The following is a 25,819-nucleotide window of genomic DNA, read 5'->3' as shown; positions in this document are numbered from 1 at the left end:
CTTTTAATGACATGGGAGGATGCCATTAAGTCCCTAACTACCAGCAGCCCATTTCCCCACTCAATTCCTGTAGACCTGCAAGTTTATTTCCCTTATGCATTCATCCAGTTTTCATTATCTTTGGTCTCACTACCTTCACAGTGAGTTCCAGCTGGTTATCGCATGCTGTATGAAAATTGTTCTTTTTCACATTCCTCTTTGTTTCTTGCCCAGAATTTTAAGCTGTGTTCTCTTGTCCAACTAATGGGAATGACTTTACTTTGTCCAACTTATGTAAACCTGTTATAAACCATCCCCAATCTCTCTCATTCTGAGGAAAGCAATCTCAGCTTCTCCAGTTCAAATTTGAAGCTAATTTCCTTCATTCCTACAAACATTTCTTCAACATCTGCTTCGAGGACCCTCAATCCACCTAAAATAGGGAGCAGGTACAGTACTCTATATTTAAATGAAAGGTTCAGCATAACCTTCCTGCTTTTGTACTATATTTATAAAACCCAAGATTCAATTAGTCTAGCTAATGATGCCAGAAATTTCTTGCCACTTTCATGAATCTATGAACCTGGACCTCAAGGCCTCAATGTCCCATCACATGCTTTAGAACAATGATTAATTTTGCCTCTCCATCCCTTCCGCCAAACTGCATCACCCTTCACATTTCTGTATTAAATTCCATGTGCCATTTGTCTGCTTGTTCTTTTAGATTCAGTGTCCTCTTGCAGTTGATTGATCATATCCCACTGCTTGACACACGAACACAGTTGGTATCACTGGCAAAGTTTGAAATTTTGCTCTCCATTCCAATATGCAAGCCATTTTATCAAAAGCACTGGTCCAAACATTGAATTTTGGGGAACACCACTTACCATCGCCCATCTATTGCTGAAAAAAACTATTTAGCACAACTCCATTTTCTGTCCTCAAACCATTTTTTAAAAACCAAACTGACATTAACTCCATGAGCCTCAGTTTTATTAACTTGCCTTTCATGTGATTCTTTGTCAAACATTTTCTTAAGATCTGTTCCCTTTTGTTGACCTTAACTTCATCAAAAGGTTCACTTAAATTAATCAAGGGTGATAAACCTTTATAAATCCATACTGGCTCTCTTGAATTAACTCAAACCTCTATAAATTGATTATTTTTAGCTGGCTTATTCACCTTGACTCATCTTGAGTGTTGATATTTCATTTATTGCGTTCCTGATTGATGTTTTGGCACTAAAAAGTGTGGGATGTCAGTAGATGAATTGCTTGCAAAATATTTAGTCTTAACTTGATGAAACGCGACAATTTATGATCAGTGGTGAGTCTCGGAATATTGATGGTGGATTGGATGAGCCTAAATATGTCCAGGGTATTGATGCAAGTTTTGATGCATAACAGTATGTTCTGTTTCATTGTCATTTCTGACCTGACTTTAAGAGAACTTCCAGCATCTATTTTATGAGTAATCGAGCATCTGTCAAATATACCACTTGAGCAGAAAAAAACCCTATAAATCCTAGCGAAAACATTGCATGCACAAAGTATTTAAGAAAAGTTAAACATGCCCATAAACCTTCCTCTAATGGTTTCTTCCACCTGCTCACTCCTACCAAATTTCATTAAGACTTTGTGGAGCTGCTGAATGCTTTGGATTCAGATTGCATGCTCTCCCTGGCCGCCAGCTTGTTAATACCAAAAGTGCTTAGCTAGCAAGGGGTTTAAATTCCTGTACAATTGTTAGTTGCTCTGGTAGTAACTTGCAGAATCAATCGAGTTCCTATGTTTATGTCTCCTGCCCCGGAATCTACCTGTTGGAACTTCTGCCACCTCCATGACTGCCACCAAGCTGCAGGGAGAAGGCAAGAAAGGATAGCAAGAAGCAGAGGGGTAAACAAATGAGCTGAAGAGGTGGGGAGAAGGGAAGCTATGAAGAATATATTGATGGTGGGGAGGGCTATGATAGTAATAAATATAGGCCTTCACAGATAAAAAAGTTAGCATTACTGTTGCCCAGAAAATTGAAAAGAGAAAGAGGGACTCTTTCGAAGAGTGAAAATAGTGAGACTGATTTCATTTTTTTTAGTTAAAATTACATTGGGAGCAGAAATTTTAGTCTTTGGATGTTTTTGCATATAGAGTTGGCCTACAGCTCCTTTTGAAAGTTATAAGCTTTCTAATGTATATAAGATTAAACATGGTAATCCTGTGTTGTCAAATTTTGCTCTCTGTCATTGCTGTTTTATTTTTTAAAGATCTGGGATATTGGTGGACAGCCAAGGTTTCGAAGTATGTGGGAACGTTATTGCAGAGGAGTCAATGCTGTTGTGTAAGTATGACTTGCAGTTTATTACCGTTACTGTAAAGAGCAGTAGTGTGAATTTTGATATATTCACTGACACTCTGTCAGAAAACTATAAAATATTGAGCATACCAGCTTCTTAGTCAGCAAAGCTGTTTCTGAAGTCCCTTAGTCTCTCTCTGCACATAAAACGCTGTGTTGCATAGAATGCTGGATATCCATAGTCGTCTTTAAACATCTGACTCTAGTTAACATTGAGATCTTGCTCTCAAATCATGACGTTGTTTCGGCAGGGGTTCTGACCTTCTTTCAGTGTACCTGAGTTCTTGATATTCACTATGCACTTGAACTACTTTCATCACTGTTTGCAGAAAGTCAGTGAACTGAAACATTTAATCCTGTTTCTTGTTCCACATTTGATGAGATGCTGATTGCTGATGTTTTACATTAATTAAGGTAGCTAATTAGTTTTACATCTAATTCAACTGCTCGAAACTTGATTTTAAGACTAATGCATAGGAACAGAAATTAGGCCATTCAGCCTATTGAGTCTGCTTCGCCATTCAATCGTGGCTGATAAGCACATAAGGCTGAAAAACCTGCTTTTTCCCTATAACCTTTGATCCCTTGGCAATCAAGAACTTATTTATCTCTTGTTTTAAATAAACTCAATGATCTAGCCTCCACAGCCCTGTGGCGGTGAATTCTACAGATTTGCTACTCTCTGGCTGAAGAAGTTTCTCCTTATCTACGTTCATTTTAAAGGGTCTTCCCCTTACTCTAAGACTGTGCCCTCAGTCCTATCAATGGAAACATCCTCCCAACATCCACCCTGTCCAGGCTTTCAGTATTTTAATTTTCAATCAGATCCCCCCGCATCCTTCTACACTCCATTGAGTCGAGTCCCAAAGACCTCAAATGTTCCTCATGTTAAGCCTTTCATTTCTGGGATTGTTCTTGTGAATCTCCTCTGGACCCACTCCAGGCCAGTACATCCTTCCTGAGGTATGGAGCTCAAAATTGCTCATAACACTCTAAATGTGGTCTGAGCAGACCATTATAAAGCCTCAAGTGCATCCCTGCTTTTTTATTCTAGTCCTCTTGAAAGGAATTACAGCATTGTAATTGTTTTCCTAGCTACCTACTCAACCTGCAAGTTTACCTTAACAGGCACCTGGACTAGGACCCCTCAGTTGCTTTGCACTTCAGATTTACAAATTTTCCCCTCATTCAGAAAATAATCCACACCTCTTCTTCCTATCAAAGTGCATGACTTTACATCTGCCAATTCTTTGCCAACTCTCCTAACCTGTCTAATTCTTTCCGCAGTCTCCTCACTCCTTCAATACCACCTGCCCCTCCACTTACCTTTGTATCATCTTGAACTTAGCCAGAAAACCCTCCGTTCCTCTATCCAGATCATAATGTATAAAGTAAAAAGTTGTGATCCCAACACTGACCTTTTTGGAGCACCACGAGTCACTGGCTTGCTTCCTGAGAAGGGCCTGTGTATCCCCACTCTCTGCATCTATGAGACAGCCAGGCTTCCTTCTATGCTAGTACTTTGCCTCTAACACCATGGGCCCTTATCTTACTCAGCAGCCTCCTGCGTGGCACCTTATCAAAAGCTTTTTGGAACTCTGGATCGATAACCTTGGTCTAACCTGCTTGCTACCACCTCAAAGAATCCTCGCAGATTCGTCAGGCATGACCTCCCCTGAATGAAACCATGCTGACTTTTCCCCATTTTACCATGCACTGATGGGATATAACTTGTCTTCCACAAAGTATTAATTTAGTTCCTCAGCTATTTCCTGCATGGACCTAAAGGAAAGGGTTTGTAATGTGTCCATTCAGTTAGGATCTAAGTGCAGAATTCAGAGTGCAAGTTACCCATAATTTTAAGCTGGCAGTAACTTGCTTGCATTGTTCACTGTGAGAAATAATAAAATTATGAACCAACTTTATAGCTTTAAAGACTAATACTTGACCTTCAGTGAGTAGGGCCTGAAGAATTATGGTCTCCAGTTTACATGACTTTTGGTAACATGCAGTCTTCTTGGTCTGGCTACATCAAAACTTGATTTTTGTCTTAAATTGGGAAAATATAGTGGAGCATTTTCTCAACCAGTCAACACTGAAGGCATTGCCCCCCCATGTCCTATCTGTAGCTTCATCATATCACAATTGTGTATTCTCAACAGGGATTAGGTCATTTGTAGAAAACAGTGAACAAACCTGTGACCTTTACCATACATTTCTTACGTTCTGTGTAAACTTGCACAAAAATAATTGATTTTGGTAGCTACCTCCGCAGCAATGCATTAGGTTAACAGAATTCTTTAGAGTACCATTTTAAATTTGAAGAATAAAAGTAACATGAGAGGAGGTTTTATCCCTCCAGTTTATTTGCTGTTGTCTCCATTCTTCAGAATGTAGTGAGGTGTTATGATACAATTTGAGTGCAAATGGCCTACTGTGATTTAGGGCAAATGATTGATCCAGTAGCGAACTTGGGTGGATGACCAGCTGAGGTTGACTTACAGCACAGATCATGGATTTAATGAGAGGCTTTTCTGACGGTTAACTGCCAGCCGTTCAGGTGCCGTGGGTTCCATAACCTTCATTATTTATATCCCTTTGATCTGCTTTTAAAATGAGCTTTGTATTGTCAGCAATGACTTCCATTGCTCTTATGCTGAGTTAATATTTCCCAAGGTGCCTCACAATGGCATGATAAATGTAGAATGGGAGAACATGTGCCAGTTTGTCTTTGTTTAGGTTTTGGGTGAGAACTGAAATTTTAAGTACTTCCCCATAGTGCAAAGGTTGGTTCTGCATTTTTGTGCCAATGCTACTGATGCAAATGATAAATTTAATTATTTCCAAAGAATTGGAGATCCTTTGAGGAAATGCTCTCAAGCAGCGATGGGAGATGTACGCAGTTTATTTGCTGAACAATCCACTACATTAATATAGTCAGAATAGAATGCATTTTCACTTGCTGTCCTAAACAGGGTCTGGGTGCAATGACATCATTAAATCACATGCACTTAGTAGAAAGTACATTACACTTTGACAACATGGGTAAATGAACTCTGATGGAAGGTTAAGAGATGTACTAGGTTTTGAGCAAGTACAAAATTGGGGAGGAAAAAGCAAAAGGGAAGGCCTGTGAAAAGGGTTGAGATAAGAGGTTAAATAATGAGGGAGAATGATGCCTGTCAAAAATACATTGTCAGGTACCATCCTAACACCGCTGTTAAAGCCACTGAAAAGGTGTCACTTTTTTGAGTGAGCTTTACATAACAAAAGATGAACAGCAACTCTGACATGTCCTGTGATCACAATGCAGTCTCCTTGCATTGGGTGAATGTAATGCAAATTATATCCACTTTGCTAAACACCTTCAGTACATTTGAAGGCATGACCCTGAACTCAGTCACCTAGACCAGCTGTCACCTGACATCTGCCCTTCACCTGCAATATTCCACTGAACCCTCAGGTTAGCTTGGAATGGCACCTTAACTTTACCTTGGAGTCTTCCAGGTTCAACAGTTCAGCAATTTTAGGATTGTTTTTGCCCAAGTTATTTCAGACAACTACTGATGATTCTGCTTTTTTACTTACACCTCCTGTGGGCCTTTCTTTAGTGGTTTACTTGGCCTGTTGTGGTTTGGTTTTGCTTGCGCCATGACGTATTTGTCATTCAATTTCTCCTGACTTCCATTCTACCCCAAGCCTTCCTTATTTTTATTTCTCCTTTCTGTGCCTCTGTTCTTTCTTCAAACCTATTGCATCTCTAATTTTCCAGTTCTGATGAAAGATCATTATTGCATGAAATTATAAAATCATATGCTATGCGAATGAGCATTGAGTTTACATTTGACTATTATTCATTTCAATTAACTGTTCATAAAATTAATTAGATATATCTGGATTTCCAATCTGTGAGAATAGTGGCTGTTGCAGTGGATAAAGCTATTCTCAACAGACTTGTAGCCACTAAACCACATAGTTTGGAAGCTTCACTTCTGCTTAAGGTAGTTTCCAAAAGAGTTTTTGTATCTACTTTGACAGTGTTGGCATCACAAAGGAGCATCTACATTCTGCAAATGTTTATTAATGTGATTAATAATGTGATAATTACTAGAGAATCCAGTTTTTGTGATATTGGCGAAGGAAAAGATATTGGCACTTAGCAAAATTGGCAAAAATTTATATCATTTCCAAAGAAAACCAAAGATATCACTACTGCCATGGACCTCCTAGCTTTAGAAATAGGAAAATGGTTTGTGCAATCAATACATGCACAACTAACAAAATTTGTCATTACTTTTTGTTTTGTAGCATAATTACTTTCTTTACTTTAAAGGTATATGGTGGATGCTGCAGACCGTGATAAAATTGAGGCTTCAAGAAATGAACTTCACAATCTGTTAGACAAACCACAACTCCAAGGAATCCCTGTGAGTACTTATTTCTGTATTTACAAATGATTTTCAATTTATTTTCATTCTGTATTTTGCACTTTTTATTCTTAAGCTTTGATTATTCCACTACTTATTCAAGTATAAATTTGTAGCTTTGCAAGAAAGCACTCACAATTTTAAAATCTGCTCAAACATTAAATTGTAATTAGAACTGTCAAAGTTGTGCTTAATGCAATCTAAATACAAGGTAGTTATTCAACATTAATGCAGATCATATTTGTTTTAAAGATGTGGTCGTTGATATTTCAGATTTACTTTCCTCAGTAAAGTATACCTCAGAATTTCCCCTTCTGGTTGGAGACACTGGAGTCAGCTCCTTTAAATTTAAAATGTTGAGTCTCTCCTGTTTTACAAGGTATTTGTCCACTCTGTGTATTGGTGTTCGAGTGGCAACAATGGACAGAAATCTTAAGAGAACTTCTCATCTCCTAGACTGGTTTCACAGGATCGTTTATAATGTCAGCCGAAATTTTCACTTAATGTCTTTTTCAGTTGGTGACTTTTAGATAATGTCATGCTGCACTTGAGTGTCAACGTGGATTATGACCGAGCACAAGTGAAACAAAAGGGAATTTTCAAAATAGTAGGATTAAACTTTCCAGATGAAACAAAATACAAAATTGTTGGAAAAACTCAGCTGGTTGGGCAGCATCTAAGGAAAGAAAGCAGAGTTAATGTTTTGGCTTCAGTGACCCTGAAGAACTCTGGACCCAAAATGTTAACTCTGCTTTTTCTCTACAGATGCTGTCAGACCTGCTGAAGTTTCCCAGTAATTTTGTTTTTGTTTCTGACTTCTAGCATCCACCATTCTTTCGGTTTTTTTTGCCAGGTGAAGTCTTGGTTTAATGTTTCTTCTGAAAGACTTGTAGTACTCCCCCTGTACTGCACTGAAGTGGCAACCTGGATAAGTTAGCCCTGAAGATAAAATACTGCAGATGCTGGAAATCTGAAACCAGGCTGGAGAAACTCAGGTCTGGCAGCATCTGTGGAGAGAGGAAGTATTCAGGTTTGAGTCTGATATGACTACTTCAAAGCATCACTGAAGAGGAGTCATTGAACTCGAAATGTTAACTTCTGAAGCAGAGATGTTGCCAGACCTGCTGTGTTTAGCCAGCATTTTATGTTCATCTACTTCCATTCCTTGCAGTGGCAGTGAACACTTATTGCAAGTGTTGAGTTCAATGTATTGCTGGTGGTAATTCTAAAGCTTGTATATGGGCTTGCAAGTTGCTAATAGCCAGTAACTTTGGAATGATAGCCTGCCAATTATCTCTGTGGAGAAAACATTACAAACACATGGGTGGTTTGTTTTTGCTGATTTTTTTTGTGTTATTATGCAGCACGTTATGCTCCTGCATTACTACATGTGTATTATCTCTAGTGGTCTGTAAAGTTTTTTCTGTGGTAACTTAAGCTGTGGTTTTATCAGGTACATGGAAAATTTGAATGAACTGCTCAAGTCTTGCATTTAACTTTAAATTATTGTTGTACTCATATAGGACAGCAGAGGGTGCAATGTCTCAGGGTTTTAATAAGAGTACAGCACTGGTTTCTGTTCTGTTCAAACAATATCATTGCAGTGGCTGATTATTTGTTTTGGGCACTGCTGAGAATTTTCGGTTTACTCATTTCAGGAACTCCATGATGTGTGTAAATTGTTTTGATTGTGACCAAATGCTTTCAATTCTGTTAAGCTGCCTGTTGTAACTATTTAGTTTAAATTTATTTCAGTAGTAGTTGTAATGTGCATTATGAAGTTTGACAGTTAATACCTGGGCAGTGTGAGCATTGGACTTCAGTGTCTCAGATGCCATTGTCCACTTGAAACACATGAGAGAGACTAATGAAGCCTCTGAAGAGTCACTGCTAGGTTCCAATGAAGTACAGTTGCATATATGAAGTGCAAGACATTTTACAATGTCTTAAAATGAGGTGATGGAAGTAAGTTAGTGGTCCTCAGCATTATGGCTGAAAGCAGGCACCTTGAATAATTAAACTGGGAAGAAAGTATAGAAACTGGAGGATGTCTATGTCTGCCCAAAGTCAGAACAATGAGCTTCAAAGTCCACAGTCATGAGGTCAGTAAAGAAAAAGTAGGATTGCTTAACCAGCACCTCATGGAAGGATCCCATGAAATCTAAAGCTTGAGAAATAGTTGGAGAAACAAGAATTAAAGCAAATTTTGAAGGGCTGTTATGTGCCTTTTGGGTAAACCCAGAAGAAGTGAATAAGCGTGCAAGATTTCAAGCTAAGGAAACTTTGGTTGAGTAAGCAGCAACACAGTTTATAGCAGAAGGAATTTATAAACTAAAGTGATGAGTGATCCTGTTTGCTTTGTTTAATTATTTCTGATGTTCAAATTTTTCAGTTTAAAAATGTGAAATCTTGTGTAGTTGAGTGTTTGGATTTTGCTTAAACATCAGTCCCTAATAAGATTGCAACAACTATAAACCTGCATGCTGCATTCCAGTCACATTATTTTGCAATTTTAATCGCTGTAGTACCTCCAAGGGTTTAGAGGATATCTGAAATGTCAGCATTCTGCCCCATAATTAACAGATTTATCTACATCCTTCACAAGCATATGCTAGATTAATTTGAACCCAAGGCTGCTTGTTGCAAGCTGAAATTCTTGATAACTTAGCAAGACCACGAGTGAAAGTCATGTCCTTCAGTGGATGTGCCACTTTTAAATTGCCTATTCTGCTGATTTGGGGATTAAGCAACATCAATTTTAAATTCCACTTTCAAGGTCAGGAAGGAGAATATTAAATTACAAATTTTTTGACTTGTGCGTTTTTTGGAGACCAGGGTGACAAGGTCTGGTTACCCTGCGCTGCCATTTTCAATACTGTAAAGTGCTCTAGAATCTAATTGCCAACTCCCAGAACAGTACTGACAAATGTGCTCCATAGCTGTGAGCATTACTCTGGTAGTGGTTGTAACTTTGTTGTGAGTTCTATGGCCCTGCCCATATCTTAGTCATCCTCCAATAGGAGCTCACGTCATATTGGCAGACTTGATCATTTTTGTGGACTGGGAATTAGTTGTCTGTAATCAATTAAATTGTTGGTGTCAAACTAGTTTCTAACACACAAGCTATGCCTCGCTACAAATCATGTGAGAAATAGAAACGTTACATGGACTTGGGCTTTTGAGAGGATGACATAAGGCAGTGTACAGAAGGCACTGACAGCAGTGAGTTATGATGTAAGGTCATTGGGCAGGCACTTCAGTGTGATTCCATGCTTTATGCGCCATTTGCTTTAAAATCAAGTGAAATCCTGTAAAATATACTGATGAAACCCAGATTCAGGAAGGGTGTGTTACAATGCTGAGTAGATGCAGCTACTGCTATCTGGGGAAAGCCCATAGCACAGCTGTTCATTGAAATGGAAGCAATTTTGAATATTCAACACACTGCACAACAGCTTTGAATTAATGCTCAATGTTTTAATTTTGTTCTTTTTATAGATGTACAATCCTTTTTTAGAAAAGGAACAATGTTGCTCGTGTAGTTAAGATTTGCTATGCTGTGAGGGTTGGAGAAAATTAACTGGCCAAATGTCACTTGAAGTACTTTGTGTCCTTGTGCAGGCAACTTCAGTGTTCCTTTGCTGTGTATGAAAGGCCTCAATAATGCTGAGCAAATTCATTAACCAAGAGTTTTGTGCTCCATTTAATGAAAGTGACCCTTTCAGAGAAAAACAGGTGTCCTTTGACACATTAGTTTTAACAGTTTTTTTAAAAAATCCTTACAGGTGCTAGTTCTTGGGAATAAGAGAGATCTTCCAAATGCCTTGGATGAAAAACAGCTCATTGAAAAAATGTAAGTAATTTTTCTAGAACTGTGCACGTCTTCCTCTTTAGGAAGTTCTTGCCTGTATTGTAGCATGAATTGTATTGAACAATTGAAGCAGACATATTTTGTCTTAATATTTAAATATAGTGGGCACTGGTTTTGTATTGTTAACGTTTGCTTTATTTGAATGTACTGTTCCTTTTAGTATATCTGATTGAAATGCTTTGTGTTGCAACTCCTTATTTCAATAGCGCCAATCTTGATTATTTATTGATTTTATTGTCATTTGTACCTAAGTACAGTGAAAAGTTTTGTTTGAGTCGTACAGGCAGATCATGGTAAGACATGGATGTACAGAACAGAAGATTTAGACAGAGGTATACGGGTGACATTCTGTTCATGATTTCATCACAACTTGTGTTTTTACTATACCTTTTAAAGAGTGCAAAAAGGAAGTTTTCAAAATGGAATTGTATAATGCATGATTGGGCATATTTCCAATAGCCATATCCTCTAACTTTTTTTGGGGCAATTTGTTTTAGTGCACAGCCTTTTTACGTTTTTTGCATGGCCCTGCTTAAGGTAACTTAAAAGGACCAAGTTGAGTGGAATTGGTGCTGGAGCTTTTGGCTGGTTGTGCAACATAGAGGAAGCATTGCTTCCAAATGTTGCTTGTTTATAAATTATGCATGTTTCAAAGGCAATCTGTTTCAGGCCCTGTCTGAAGCCTCCTCATTGATCCTGGAGAAAGCCTGGACAAGTTTGCTATATTATCCTATCTCATTTATACTACTAAAAATTGAGGAAATGATGTGCAACACAGATAGAATTGACAATTGATTTATCTACTGGTTAAAATCAACGAGGTAAACTCCTTTTGGCAAGCACTTGTTTTGTTATTCTCATGCCACTGCTGTTCAGATTTTAAGTTGGTCATGCAAAGGCTCTTATGTGCAATTGGTTGATTGAAGAAATAGCAACACTGATTTAAATTTGTTCATGAGAAAGTCAATGTACATTGGAATCTCTTGTTCAGCCAGTCATGTATAGCAGTCAGACCTAATTGGCAAATTTAACCAAGAATACATATAGCAGATTTAGCTGTTGAAATATTACATTTCACTTCAAAATAGCTATCTTCGAAAGCATTTCAAGTGTGTTTTAAGATATTACATGACACATTGCTTTGGTTATTTGGGAGCTATAATAAAAGTGAATTTTTAAAGTGTAGACGTAGCAATCCAAAATATTTGTAGTCAATTGTGTCTGTGTTTCAATCATGAATTATATATAGTTTATATGATCAGAATATCTGTCGTTTTTCTTGGGGATGAATTTGGTTTTATGTATTTAATTGTTTTTTCTGTTATAGGAATTTGGCTGCTATCCAGGATAGAGAAATCTGCTGCTATTCAATTTCATGCAAAGAGAAAGATAACATAGGTATGCAAAATTTGCAAGATTCCCTTTGGCAATGTCATTGATATCAGAAATGAAGTTAGGCAAAGCATAGAACTTATCTCTTCCTGAAATGGGCACCTGTAAGTGGAACCCAGTGGGTACAGTGACTGACTTTGTATGACAAGTCAGTGTAGTGTTGTGAAGGGTTAGTCACGTCTGATTAAAACTGTGAATCAGTTGATAGTACAAAATTTGAATATTGTTGAAAAGAGATGTGACCGATGCTTTGTTTTGCACTTATCGGGATAAACGCAGGAATACCAAATTCATACAGAAGAAAAGGGTGCTGAGTATTTGGCATGTGTACTATGACTGAGGTATTACCACAAATTAGTGGGGAACTAAAGGATTCCCCAAACTCAAGAAATTCACTGATGTACAAGATTTGAACATAAGAAATGTTACTTGCATTGATGCATCTGAAAGTAACTTTTGGCAAATGTAATTGAGCCAATTGAGTTTGTTTGGTTATGGTGAATTAGTTATTGTACTATGAATGCACTCCGGGTTATACAGCAAGTTCTGCCCAGCCTTGGAATTGTAACTAACAGGTTCTTGCTTTTCCATTTTCCAAGTGAGCGGTATCTTGATTTCAGTGGTGATGCCAGGAATGTGGTTGTCCATTCCAGTAATAGGCTGATGAAACAAAAGGAACATGCTATTTGATTCTTACAAGGCAGAGTGCAACCCTACCTGCTTAGGTAGCATATCTATCTCTTCAGCAAAAAGTTATTTTGGGACATCCTTCACAAAAGTTAAGATTGTTTGGCTGAAAACGTTATATCCGCAACAAAGCCATTAAAGACAGAAATCTGGAATGAAGACAAACTGTGAAGAAACAAGGTCATGTTCTGAAAAGGATGTATCCAGTTTTTGTTTGTATATAAGATTAGTTATTGTCATGATTGAATTATATTTATTGTGTTGAACATGGGTCTGGGGAGCAGGAGTAAGCCATAGGCCCTTCAAACCTGCTCCGCCATTCAGTAAAATTATGGCTAATCTAGTTGTTGTTTCAGCTCCATAATTTTGCTTGCATTCCATACACACATCCATCAGAAATCTTCTGACTTGAATGAGCTTAAAGAAATGGCCTCCATCTGGGAAAGAGAATTCCAAGCTAACACCTTTGCAGAGAAATCAATTCTCCTTCTCTCAGTTTAGTGCAGAGAAAGATCTCTCTCAAATTTAAACTATGTATATAAGGTATTTCATTGCATCCTTTCTCCAACTATGGGGAAAAAAACAGTTTGCAGTCAAATGTTTTTGAAGGTAACATGGGTCTCCTGCAGATATGGAAAACGCTATATTTACAAATGAGCATCCAACAAGACCTCTAAGCAAATGCAGTGTTGTAAAATTGACTAATCCAATTTGAACTTGTTTTCGAAGTTTGTCAAGTTAAGTTTAAATTGCATGTATTTTGGGTGTATGATTACAGTTGCGTGAATATTTCATTATACCATTTCTGTAATTGTTATATAAGTAGCCATGTCAGTACTAAATTTGGAGCAGTTTAGTTTGAGTATGGTGCTTAATATTTAAAATTAAATACACAATTTTTTTTATGTTCTCTTCCTGGTGCACAGGTGAGAATCAGATTACTTTGACATTGTGTTGTTGGTTATCAAAAATCTGGGCATTTTTACATTGGCATTAACTTTGTATTTTTATTTTATTTAGATATTACTCTGCAATGGCTTATTCAGCACTCAAAGTCCAGAAGAAGCTGAAATTTAATGGTGAAAATCCATGTGTGATTGGCCACAGTCCACTCTGCACTCAGTTTACTTCATTCTTCATGGGATAACCTGCAGAAATACACTATTCTGAATATATTGAAATACTTTGAGTCCCTCATGACACATCTGCTGAAAAGTATGTTCTCGTTGTGAGACAAACTTGCTTTACCAATGCCATTATATAAAATCATGATTGAGACAAATGTTGAAGTCAGTGATAGAAAAGCACAAGGAAGAGCCCATGAAAATAATCATGCTTATTTCTTAGCCTCAAATGTGTTTAAATCTGCAGTATCAAGTAATCTTTTATAGCTTTTATCAATCTCTCACCATTAATGTCCTTACAAGTGGGGTTATAGAGCATGTTACATTGCACCCCATATTTGTGTTGGTGCTGTAGATATTTCAATGTCACTAGAATTTTTTAAATGTTCACGGTTGGTACAGTATTTAATTTAGTCATGAGCTTTTGCATACAAATTGAATATGTATGTTGTAGTTGGGGGACCATCACTGAAGTTTATTTAACATGCTTTAACTGAAATTTATGCGTTGGGTGTGCTGGTTGAATACACTGCTTCAACATTAGAGTCTTGACACTATTGGGCAACATGTGACCTTTCTGTAACCATGCATGCAAAACTTCCAGTTACAAGATTTGTAAATAATATATGTTGAATTGGTTTACTTTTTCTATTTAGTTGACTTGTGAATAATTGTGCTCTCCTCTCACTTCTGTTGAAATAAATGGAGTTAATGAGAGCATATTGTTGTCATGTTTGCTATCATTCAATGATTTTGTGTACAAAGTTCATTTTTCTATTTGTGGGCTTGCCTGCTGTCTAGTTTGGCCTTATTACCAGCCCCGCTTTGTTCTAAATCTAGAGAATTTTGGAAATTATAACTAATATGTCCATTACTTTTGCAGTCACTTGCTTTAAAAACCAAGAATGCAGACTGTCAGATCCAGAGGTACTTGTCAGACTTCAGGCCAATTAGTTTGGCTCGTATGTACTTGTTTTAAGTTCTTCCCTTTCACGACTTGATTTTCTATTATTCTTAGGGTGGTTTGTGTTATCTGCAGTGAAGATGGGCAAAACCTTCAGCTATGTCATTGTTTCATAATCGCCCAGTCTTATAAGCTACCGATCAGAATATTATTTAAATTGTTGTACAGTGGGATTTGGATGTTCTTGTAAGCAAGCGTTAATGTGCCGCTACATGCCAGTAGGAAGGCAAATAGAGTGCTTTTATTTTAAAGGGGATAGAATATAACAGTTAAGTCTTGCTGCAGTTAACAGAGCATTGTTCAGAACTGCACCTTGGACCTTATGTGCAGATGATCTGGAATTTCCAATGGCCAGATAAGCATTTTTTGCAGCCTAGATTGGAGTTGTGCATGGAAACCCTGCAGAATTCATGATGGAAGGTTCTGATGGGCAATTCTTGAATGTCTGGAACCTTCAAAGTCTTCATTTAAATCTGAGAAATCATAAGGTTCTCCTATAGTAATTCAAATAAATACTCTGGGAAAAGTTGGACTGTTTTTTGTTAAAAGAAGCACCTTTAATCTAACTCCTGAGTAAGTATTAAACTTAGAGCTGGCTTATCCTACACTCCAAGTACACCCTCCCCCAGACCACTTACACTCCTGACCCCTCATTTCTCAATGACAGACTTGACCCTCAATTTCCCTGCTATGCTTACTCAACCTCAGCAACTGATTCTCTCTCTTTCTTTATGTAGGTAAAAATCACAAAATATCAGGTTTGTTTGGAAGTACTAGCTTTCAGAGCGTTGCTATGGAGCAGGATCATAAGACACAAATTTTATAGCAAAAGATCAGTGTCATGCAACTGAGAGGATATATTGATCAAACCTAGATTGCTGTTAAGTCTCTCATCTTTTAGAATGGGTTGCAGGTTTTGGTTCATTAATATGTAAATCCTAGAATTACTTTTAAGTCACGTTCTGGATAACAAGGTTTTATATTAAAAAAGACATCTCAGCTCAGACAGTGTATTAGGTGTGAGGTTAGAGTCTGCCTGAATCCCAAGCTTGAGTGAGTCTGGTTCTATTTCCAAAATAGGAATTTATAAAATATTACATGGGTTGACTGCCTGCAGATTGTGCTTTTTGAGCAAAGTAGAATGTATCTGCAAATGTAGGAATTGTCGAGCTGGCTGGTTCTAATGCTGGAGCTTTAAATCACAGAATATAACACAACTGGTGTGAGAAAGGGTTTTGTGGTCTGTCGTCTTCCTGTCTGTCTTGCTCTACGAGAGACCTGTCAAATATGGCTGTACGTTTCTAAAGGAGAATTAAACCAATTTCCTGTTGGCATTGAAATACTCTTCACATTTTAAAAAAAAAAAATTGCAGAGTGACTGCATGTGATCACCATTTATTGTAAAATTTGGCCCCTGGTTTTTTTATGATAACATTGGAAACACACAGGGAAAGTTTACTGATTCCTGGAATGAAGAGATTCTTTTATAAAGTTTTGAGCAGGTTAGGCCTGTATATGTAGTTTTAAATAAAGATGTGATCTTATTGAACCTTTAGATCCTGAGGGGGCTTCACAAGGCAGATGCTGGGCGGATGCTTCCTCTCAGGCACTCAGTTTGGAAATTACAGGGCTCCCATTTTAGAAATGAGATGAGCTGTGATTTTTGTTATCACAAGCTTGCTGACATTTTGAGTTCCCTCAGCAGTGGAGGTTACGTTATTAGAGATTGAAAGCTACAAGATACTCATTCATTTCGATCGAAAGGGCCCCTGGTTATGGGATATAGGTGAGAAAGTGGCATTAAGCCACAACAAGATCAACCTTGACATTTGAAAGGCAGAGCAGACTTGAGTGGCCGAATAGCCATTGTTCCAGCAGCAGGAGGTGCAGGAGGCTGTCGGGAAGGTGAGCAAAAAAATTTCAAAACTCACCTCTAGCGTCGGGGCCCGCCTTTTTACAGGAGCAGAGGTGAACACTGGAGGCTGTTGGCAATATATTTGGGCAGCCCTGAACCCAAGACACTACACGTGCAGTGTCTCCCACCCGTCATCCTCCTCTAACCAAAAGAAAGGACTCTGGTGGGTTGCTAAGGTAAGCTGATTGTTAAAGATTTACATTTTTATCTTCTATTAATTGGTTAATTGAATAAGACCAGTGCAGAGAAGTACTAGAAATTATTTAACACCAATTTGTATGTATTAATTAACTAGGCAGACATGGCTGGTCAGGTGATATGCTGTAGCTGTAGGATGTGGGAGCTGGCTGATCCCATTGTGAACGGTAGTGATCACATTTGCAGCAGCAAGTGTTGGTTGCTGGGAGAACTCCGGCTCCGAGTTGATGATCTGGAATCTGAGCTTCAAACGCTGTAGCACATCCAGGAGGGTGTCAGTTACCTGGATGTTTTGTTTCAGGAGGCAGTCTCACCTGGTAGATTAAATAATTCAAATTCAGTTAGTGATCAGGGACATCAGGGTGTGTTTGCAAGTGAGGCAGGTAGGGGGATCCTGAATTCAGGAGTAGGGGAGCCTCAGCTTTTGAACTTATCCAAAGGTGAGATTCTTGCTCCCTGTGTAGATAAGGAAAAGGCCTGCGGGGAGGATGAGCCAGCTGGCCATGGTGCAGAAGGTCATTCAAGAGGGGAGAGCAAAAAGACAAGTGGTAGCTATAGGTGATTCTTTAAGTTAGGGGGACAGATAGGACTCCCGGTCTGGCTTGCAAATGATACTATGTGGTGTGTTGCCTTCTTGATGCCAGGGATCAGGACATCTCTGGCTTGAAAAGATATTGGAGCACGAGGGGGAAGGGTCCAGTTGTTGTCCACGTTGGGACTAACCGTGTAGGCGACGGTAGGATGGAGGACCTGTTTGGGGATTATCGAGCACTAGGGACGAAATTAAGGAACAGGTCCTCAAGGGTCATAATCTCCAGATTACTGCCCGAGTCACGTGCAGATTGGCTTAGGGACAAGAACATTAGGGAATGGCGTGGGAAAGAGGGGTTCCGTTTCAAGGGGCATTGGCATCAAGTTTGGAACTGGAGGGATCTGCACCGATAGGACTTTCTCCAACTGAACCAATCTGGAACCAGTGTTCTAGCGAAAAAGGATAAATAGTGTGGTCACTAGGACTTGAAACTAGTGATTTTGGTGGTTGGGGGGAAGGAAGGGAAAGGGAAAGCCACAAGTGTAGTGATAAATGAAAAGGTAAGCAGCAGGTTAGCATGTATGAAGGAGGATTTAAGTTCAAGACAAACAATGAAAGAAGCAAAAATGAAGTATAACTCAGGAGATATTAGAGATGTTGTGAATCATGACAGTAAGAAAGCTAGCATAAAGGCACTTTACCTGAATGGTCGGCGAGTTTTGAGCAGATTTATAGCTCAGGTTGAGGTTCTGGATATAAGTTTGCTTGCTGAGCTGGAAGATTCATTTTCACACCATACCAGGTAACACCATCAGTGATCCTCTGGATGAAGCACTGGTGGCGTGACCCACTTTTTATTTGTGTTAGGTTTCCTTGGGTTGGTGATATTACTTCTTGTATCATTTCCTGTTGTTTTTCTTGGGGATGGTAAATGGGATCCAAGTCAATGCGTTTGTTGATAGAGTTTCGGTTGGAATGCCATGTTTCGAGGAATTCTCGTGCATGTCTCTGTTTGGCTTGTCCTAGGATGGACGTGGTGTCCTTCCTCATCTATATGTAAGGATATTAGTGAGAGTGGGTCATGTCTTTTTGTGGCTAGTTGATGTTCATGTATCCTGGTAGCTAGTTTTCTGCCTGTTTGTCCAATATACTGTTTGTTACAGTTCTTGCAAGTATTTTGTACATGACATTAGTTTTGCTTGTTGTCTGTGTAGGGTCTTTCTTGTTCATCAGCTGCTGTTTTAATGTGTTGGTAGGTTTGTGGGCTACCATGACAAGGGGTCTGAGTAGTCTGGCAATCATTTCCGAGATGCCTTTGAAAGGGGAGAGTGGCTAGGGTTTCTGGACATGTTTTGTCTGCTTGTTGGAGTTTGTTGCTGAGAAGTTGGTGGACTGTGTTCATTGGGACATGTTCCTTTTGAATCAACAAACACATTGACTTGGATCCTGTTTACCACACACTGAGAAAAAGAAGAGGAAATGACATCACCTACCCAAGGAAACCTAAACGCATAAACAAAAGGCAGGCAATGCCATCAGTGCTTCAACTGGAGGATCACGGTGATGTTACCTAGTATGGTAAGAAAACGTCTGAAAAATAACCTTCCAGCTCAGCGAACAAACCTACATCCAGATTCGTAACAAGGTTGATGAGTTAATGGCACAAATCATTGCAAATGAATATGATTTGGAAGCCATCACGGAGACATGGTTCCAGAATGGTCATGTCTTGAAAATAAATATCCAGGAGTATCAGACTGTTCTGAAGGACAGACAGAGGGTGTAAGGGAGGTGGTGTAGCTCTGATATTCAAGGACGACGTCAGGGCAGTGCTGAGAGATGATATATAGATTCTATGGAGCATGAGGTTGAATCCATTTGTGTGGAAGTGAGGAATTCCAAGAAGAAAAAGTCACTTGGGTGTAGTAGGCAAATAATAACATCGCATTGTGGTGGGCAATAAACATGGATATAACTAATGCCTCCAAAATTGGTATGGCTATTATCATGGATTTTAATCTGCATGTGCATTAGCCAAACCAGCTCAGTCAGGGTAGCCTTGAGGTGGAGTTTGTTGAGGGTATCTGTGTTAGTTTTCTTGAACAGTATGTAATGGAACCGATGAGGGAGCAAGCTATCCTACATCTGGTCCTGTGTGATGAGACAGGAATAATTAATGACCTCATAGTCAGGGATCCTCTTGGAAGGAGTGATTGCAGAATTTAGAATACAGATGGAGAGTGTAAAGATAAAAATCCAATACCAGAGTCCTATGCTTAAATAAGGGGGATACGATAGAATGAGGGAGGACCTGGCTAAAGTAGACTGGAAACAGACATTTTATGGTACGACAGTTGACGAGCAGTGGAGGACCTTCAAAGAAATTTTTCAAAGTGCTCAGCAAAAGTATATTCTGATGAGATGAAAGGACTTTAAGAGGAGGGATAATCTGTCATGGGTGTCTAAGGAAATAAGGCAGGTTATCAGAGCAAAAGAGAAGGCATGCAAAGTGGCCAAGAACAGCAGGAAACTAGAAGATTGGGAAAACTTTAAAGGTCAACAGAGCCACAAAAAGAGCTATAAAGAAAAGTAAGATAGAACTTGAGAAAAAAAAACTAGCACAGAATATAAAGAGAGTGAGTAAATGTTTCTGTAAATATAAAAAATGAAGACTGGATAAAGTAAATGATAAGGGGCAGTTAGTTATGGGATATGATGAAATAGCTGAGGCATTGAACAGGTACTTTGCATCGGTCTTCACTAATAACATGCCAGTAAACGACAAAGAGATGAAGGTAGGGGAGGACCTGGAAACAATTATTATTACAGAAGAACTAGTGTTGGGTAAGCTAATGGAGCTAAGGATAGGTCAATCTCGTTGCCCTGATGGAATGCACCCCAGGGTACGAAGAGAGATGGTGGGAGAAACAGCAGGTGGACTGGCGGTAATTTTCCAAAATTCTGGGGCAGTCCCAGCAGATTGAAAAATAGCAAATGTGACGCCAATGTTTAAAAAGGGAAGTAGACAAAAGATGGGGAATTATAGACCAGTGAGCTTAACCTCTCTAGTGGGGAAGATGCTTGAGTCTATTATCAAGGAAGAAATAGCAGGGTATTTCAACAGAAATTGTCCTATTGTACAGATGCAGCATGGGTTCATGAAAGGCGGGTCATACTTCACAAATCTTTTGGAATTCGATGAAAACATTTCAAGCAAGGTAGACAATGGGGACCCAGTGGATGTGGTGTACTTAGATTTCCAAAGGCCTTTGACAGGGTGCTGCACGTGAGGCTGCTACATAAGATAAGGAGGCATGGTGTTAGGGAAAGTATTAGTGTAGATAGAGAATTGGTTGACTGCCATCCAGAACAGTACTCATTTATCCCCACTGCTTGCTTCCTGTCAATCAGTGACTAGTGGTGTGCCTCAGGAATTGGTGATCGAATACAATGTTAGTAAATGTGAAGTTGTACATTTTGGTAGGAGTAACATTAAAATAGATTATTACTTGAATGGTAAGAAGTTGCAGCATGCTGATTTAACAAAGGGACCTGGATGACCTCGTGCATGAATCTGAGAAGGTTGGTCTGCAGGTACAACAATTAATTAGGAAAGCAAATGGAATTTTGTCCTTCATTACTAAAGGGCTGAGTTTAAAAGCAGAGAGTTATGTGGATGCTCCAGCTGGGTTTCCAGTTAATAGGGCCTCTGAATGTTGATTGGAGGGACAATTGATATTCTGAAAGAATAGGGGGAGGGGTGATCTTTCTATTTATTTTTTTTCATCAGTTTTAATTGTAGCTAAATGTATTGCTTTACCTTGTTATTATTGAAGGTTTGCATTCAATATGATCAAAATATCAATTTGTGCAGCATTCCCACTGTCTGAGCATCAGTAGCCTTTGAGCTAGGATCAGCCTCATTTTGGTGAGTCAGACAATGGTTGGACAGATTGCAGATGTGCTGGCCGCCAGTTCAATTTCAGTCCAGCATGATGGTTGGAGGGGTTGCCCTGCGTTCCTTTCTATTGGTTAGATTTTGATGGAGGGGTGGGGTGTGAGGAAAACATTGGAACAGCTCAAGACAGACTCACCTGCCTCTCCTCCAATCTAGTTTACTGTATCCAGTGGTCCTGATGTGGTCTTCTGTTCTCACTGATGTACAATGTAAACTCTAGGCATGTTTTGCCAAGCAGGGCCCTCCTGGTTACCACCCATTTCAACTCCGCCTCCCACTCCCTTTCCAACATTACCATCCTTGGTCACAGTAAATCAGACTGCAAATTGGAGGAACAACCCCATATGTTCTGTCTGGGCAGACTATAGCCTGAGGACTCAACACTGAGTTCTCAAATATCAAACAACCTCTGTCCCCATCCCCCGACTCCCCTTCCAGTCCCCCCTCCTCACTTCTCTCTCACTCTCTCCCTCACACATGCATGTACACACGAGTCGGTTGGGTGAATTTGTAGTTGCAGATCTATATTTGCAGGACATGCTATTTTGTTCCAAAAGTGCACAATATGTAGGCATTCGATCCATGTCTTTGGAATTCCTACTTTGGAAATAGAACCAATCTGACTCAAGATTGGAATACAGGCAGACTCTAACCTCACACTTTTAATGCATTGTCTGAGCTGAGATGTCTCCTTTTTAATATAAAGCCTTAAGTGAAATGTGACTTGAACCTGCAACCCATTCTAAGTGTTAAAGACTTAACTGCAATCTAGGTTTGTTCAAGACATCGATTCACTTGTCTGACACTTCGATCTTTTACTGTAAATTGTGTCCTATGATTCTGCCCAAAATCCACAAACGATCTCCCATCCACTGCCTCCAACCTCATAGTCCCACAACCCCGCACCGCCCGCTTCTACCTCCTGCCCAAAATGCACAAAGGATCTCCCATCTACCGCCTCCAACCTCATAGTCCCACAACCCCGCACCGCCCGCTTCTACCTCCTGCCCAAAATCCACAAAGGATCTCTCATCCACCGCCTCCAACTTCATAGTCCCACAACCCCGCACCGCCCGCTTCTACCTCCTGCCCAAAATCCACAAACCTGACTCCCCTGGCCGACCCATTGTCTCCGCCTGCTCCTGCCCCACCGAACTCATCTCCGCATACCTTGACTCGGTCCTGTCCCCCTTAGTCCAAGAACTCCCCACCTGCGTTCGGGACACCACCCATGCCCTCCACCTCCTCCATGATTTTCGCTTCCCCGGTCCCCAAAGTCTTATCTTTACCATGGACATCCAGTCCCTGTAAACCTCCATCCCCCATCACGAAGGACTCAAAGCCCTCGCTTCTTCCTTTCCCGCTGGACCAACCAGTACCCTTCCACTGACACCCTCCTTCGACTGACTGAACTGGTCCTCACCCTGAACAACTTCTCTTTCCAATCCTCCCACTTCCTCCAAACGAAAGGAGTAGCCATGGGCACCCGCATGGGCCCCAGCTATGCCTGCCTCTTCGTAGGATATGTGGAACAGTCCATCTTCGGCAACTACACTGGCCCCACCCCCCACCTTTTCCTCCGCTACATCGATGACTGTATTGGCGCTGCCTCGTGCTCCCACGAGGAGGTTGAACAGTTCATCCACTTTACCAACACTTTCCACTCCGACCTCAAATTCACCTCGACAGTCTCAGATTCCTCCCTCCCCTTCCTCGACCTTTCTATTTCTATCTCAGGCGACCGAATCAATACGGACATCTACTATAAACCGACCGACTCCCACAGCTACCTGGACTACACCTCCTCCCACCCTGCCCCCTGTAAAAACGCCATCCCATTCTCCCAATTCCTTCGTCTCCGCAGCACCTGCTCCCAGGAGGACCAGTTCCAAAAACTTACAACCCAGATGGCGGCCTCCTTCAAGGACCGCAATTTCCCCCCCCGACTTGGTCGACGATGCCCTCCAACGCATCTCTTCCACTTCCCGCTCCTCCGCCCTTGAGCCCCGCCCCTCCAACCGCCACCACCACAGAACCCCACTGGTCCTCACCTACCACCCCACCAATCTCCATGTACAGCGCATCATCCGCCGTCATTTCCGCCACCTCCAAACGGACCCCACCACCAAGGATATATGTCCCTCCCCTCCCCTATCAGCATTCCGTAAAGACCACTCCCTCCGTGACTCCCTTGTCAGATCCACACGCCCCACCAACCCGGCACCTTCCCCTGCAACCGCAGGAGGTGCAAGACTTGCGCCCACACCTCCCCCCTCACCTCCCTCCAAGGCCCCAAAGGAAACTTCCATATCCGCCACAGATTCACCTGCACCTCCACACACATCATCTATTACATCCTCTGCACCTGATGTGGCCTCCTCTATATTGGGGAGACAGGCCGCCTACATGCAGAGCGTTTCAGAGAACATCTCTGGGACACTTGGACCAACCAACCCAACCACTCAACACTTCAACTCCCCCTCCCACTCCACCAAGGATATGCAGGTCCTTGGACTCCACCATCGCCAGACCACAACAACACGACGGTTGGAGGAAGAGCGCCTCATCTTCCGCCAAGGAACCCTCCAACCACAAGGGATGAACTCGGATTTCACCAGTTTCCTCATTTCCCCTCCCCCCACCTTGTCTCAGTCAAATCCATCGAACTCAGCACCGCCTTCCTAACCTGCAATCTTCTTCCTGACCTCACCGCCCCCACCCCAGTCTGACCTATCACCCTCACCTTGACCTCTTTCCACCTATTGCATTTCCGACACCCCTCCCCCAAGTCCCTCCTCCCTACCTTTTATCTTAGCCTGCTGGACAAACTTTCCTCATTCCTGAAGAAGGGCATATGCCCGAAACGTCGATTCTCCTGTTCCCTGGATGCTGCCTGACCTGCTGCGCTTTTCCAGCAACACATTTTCAGTCCTATGATTCTGCCCCACTAGCTACCTGACAAAGGAGCAGCACTCCGAAAGCTTGTATTTCCAAATAAACCTGGTGCTGTATGATTTCTAACTCTGTCCACCGTGGTCCAAAACTGGTATCAACACTGCTTCTATTCCTCTGACTACCCCTTCCTTTCAGCTAACATCCAGATTCATCCCTCCCATTGACCTGCTCGGCTGTACCCTCTACCTGTGGTCACCTATCCCTATTTCACCACTCTGCCCCTCTCCACCCCCTTTACCTGAAGCATCCCTGATCTCTACACATACTCCTGAAGGGGTTACACCTCAAACAGCTTGTTGTGTTCATTCAGCTTCCTTCTCATCGACCGACCGTTCACATAGGTATAATATTAGCGAGTTTTGAGAAGATTTGTAGCTCAGGTTGAGGTTTTGGATGTAGGTTTGCTCGCTGAGCTGAACCTTTCAGCTCAGCGAGCAAACCTACATCCATAGGTATAATATGTTATAAATTCCACTTTGTCAAATTCTATTTCCAAAGGGTCAGTTAGATTCGAAATGTCAGCATTTTCTCTGGTGGAAATAGAATCCGTCTGACTCAGGATAAGGATACGTGCGTGCGTACGTACGTGCAAAATTAACAGGCCTGAAGTCTGACAAGTTCCTCTGGACCTGACAGTCTGCATTCTTGGTTTTTAAAGGAAGTGACTGCAAAGGCAATGGTCACATTAGTTACGCTAGATTTTGAACCTTTAATGCATTGCCTGAGCTGAGATGTCATTTTTTAAATATAAAACCTAAACCTATCTTGAGAATGAGTCTAAAAAGATGTTCTGGCTTTATGTATTAATGAACGAAACCTGCAACCCAGTCTAAGAGATGAAAGACGTTACAGTAGTCCAGCTTTGTTCAACATATCAATTCATTTGCAATTCTTTAGTCATGTGCTATAAATTCTGTCTGTTGCAGTCCTGCTCTACAGCTATGTCATGAACGAGCAACGCTAAGAAAGCTAGTGCCTCCAAATACTGTAAACCTATTGGACTATAACCTGTTGTGTGATTTTCACCTTTCCAACTCAGTACAACATTTTTCCTCCACACCATACGTTCACGAAGGTTGAAATTGTCACATCAATGAACCAATGAATGAGCAACACGCCAAAGGGTTTCCCTTTACTGACCCGCCCCTATTTAGAATTGACTTGAGTTCAGGCCAATAAGTAGGTAGCACGTGAGAGAATTGCCATCCCATTGGCCATATGGTGTTGGAGTGGCGGGCGGGGTAAGTGTTGGAGATTGATGCACAGATCGACCAATGAGCGAGCGGTGTGTCAAACCCCTGTCCTTTAAATGGATGGAATGGGTGAGGGGCGGCCGGAAGGCGGCGATGACGTCTACGATTGACGCGGGGCCAGGCCAATGGACAAGCGGGGCGGGGGGGGATAGCTGGTCCAATGGCGGGCGGGGGTTGAGTGTCGACCCCGCCCCACTGCCGGAGAGCCCGCTGAG

The 25,819-nt window shown here is 40.9% G+C and overlaps 1 protein-coding gene across 1 annotated transcript in view; it reads left to right on the top strand.

The window, feature by feature from the left end:
* arl8ba (ARF like GTPase 8Ba) overlaps positions 1 to 14,549 on the top strand; it is a 51,357-nt gene extending 36,808 nt beyond the window's left edge. Inside the window, exons 3-7 of the mRNA XM_043708558.2 lie at positions 2,240 to 2,313; positions 6,662 to 6,755; positions 10,541 to 10,608; positions 11,954 to 12,024; positions 13,726 to 14,549. Coding sequence (XP_043564493.1) covers positions 2,240 to 2,313; positions 6,662 to 6,755; positions 10,541 to 10,608; positions 11,954 to 12,024; positions 13,726 to 13,775 — 357 coding nt within the window. The 3' untranslated portion in view covers positions 13,776 to 14,549. The remainder of the gene's footprint in view (positions 1 to 2,239; positions 2,314 to 6,661; positions 6,756 to 10,540; positions 10,609 to 11,953; positions 12,025 to 13,725) is intronic.
* Positions 14,550 to 25,819: the final 11,270 nt, after the last annotated feature.

This window comes from Chiloscyllium plagiosum, unplaced genomic scaffold (genome assembly GCF_037043375.1).
Source record: "Chiloscyllium plagiosum isolate Xiang-an unplaced genomic scaffold, Cpla_swu_hap1 HiC_scaffold_14, whole genome shotgun sequence".
NCBI classification, from domain to species: Eukaryota; Metazoa; Chordata; class Chondrichthyes; order Orectolobiformes; family Hemiscylliidae; genus Chiloscyllium; species Chiloscyllium plagiosum.
The sequence above is the reverse complement of the archived record's forward strand: the minus strand, read 5'-3'. Positions and strand labels throughout refer to the sequence as shown.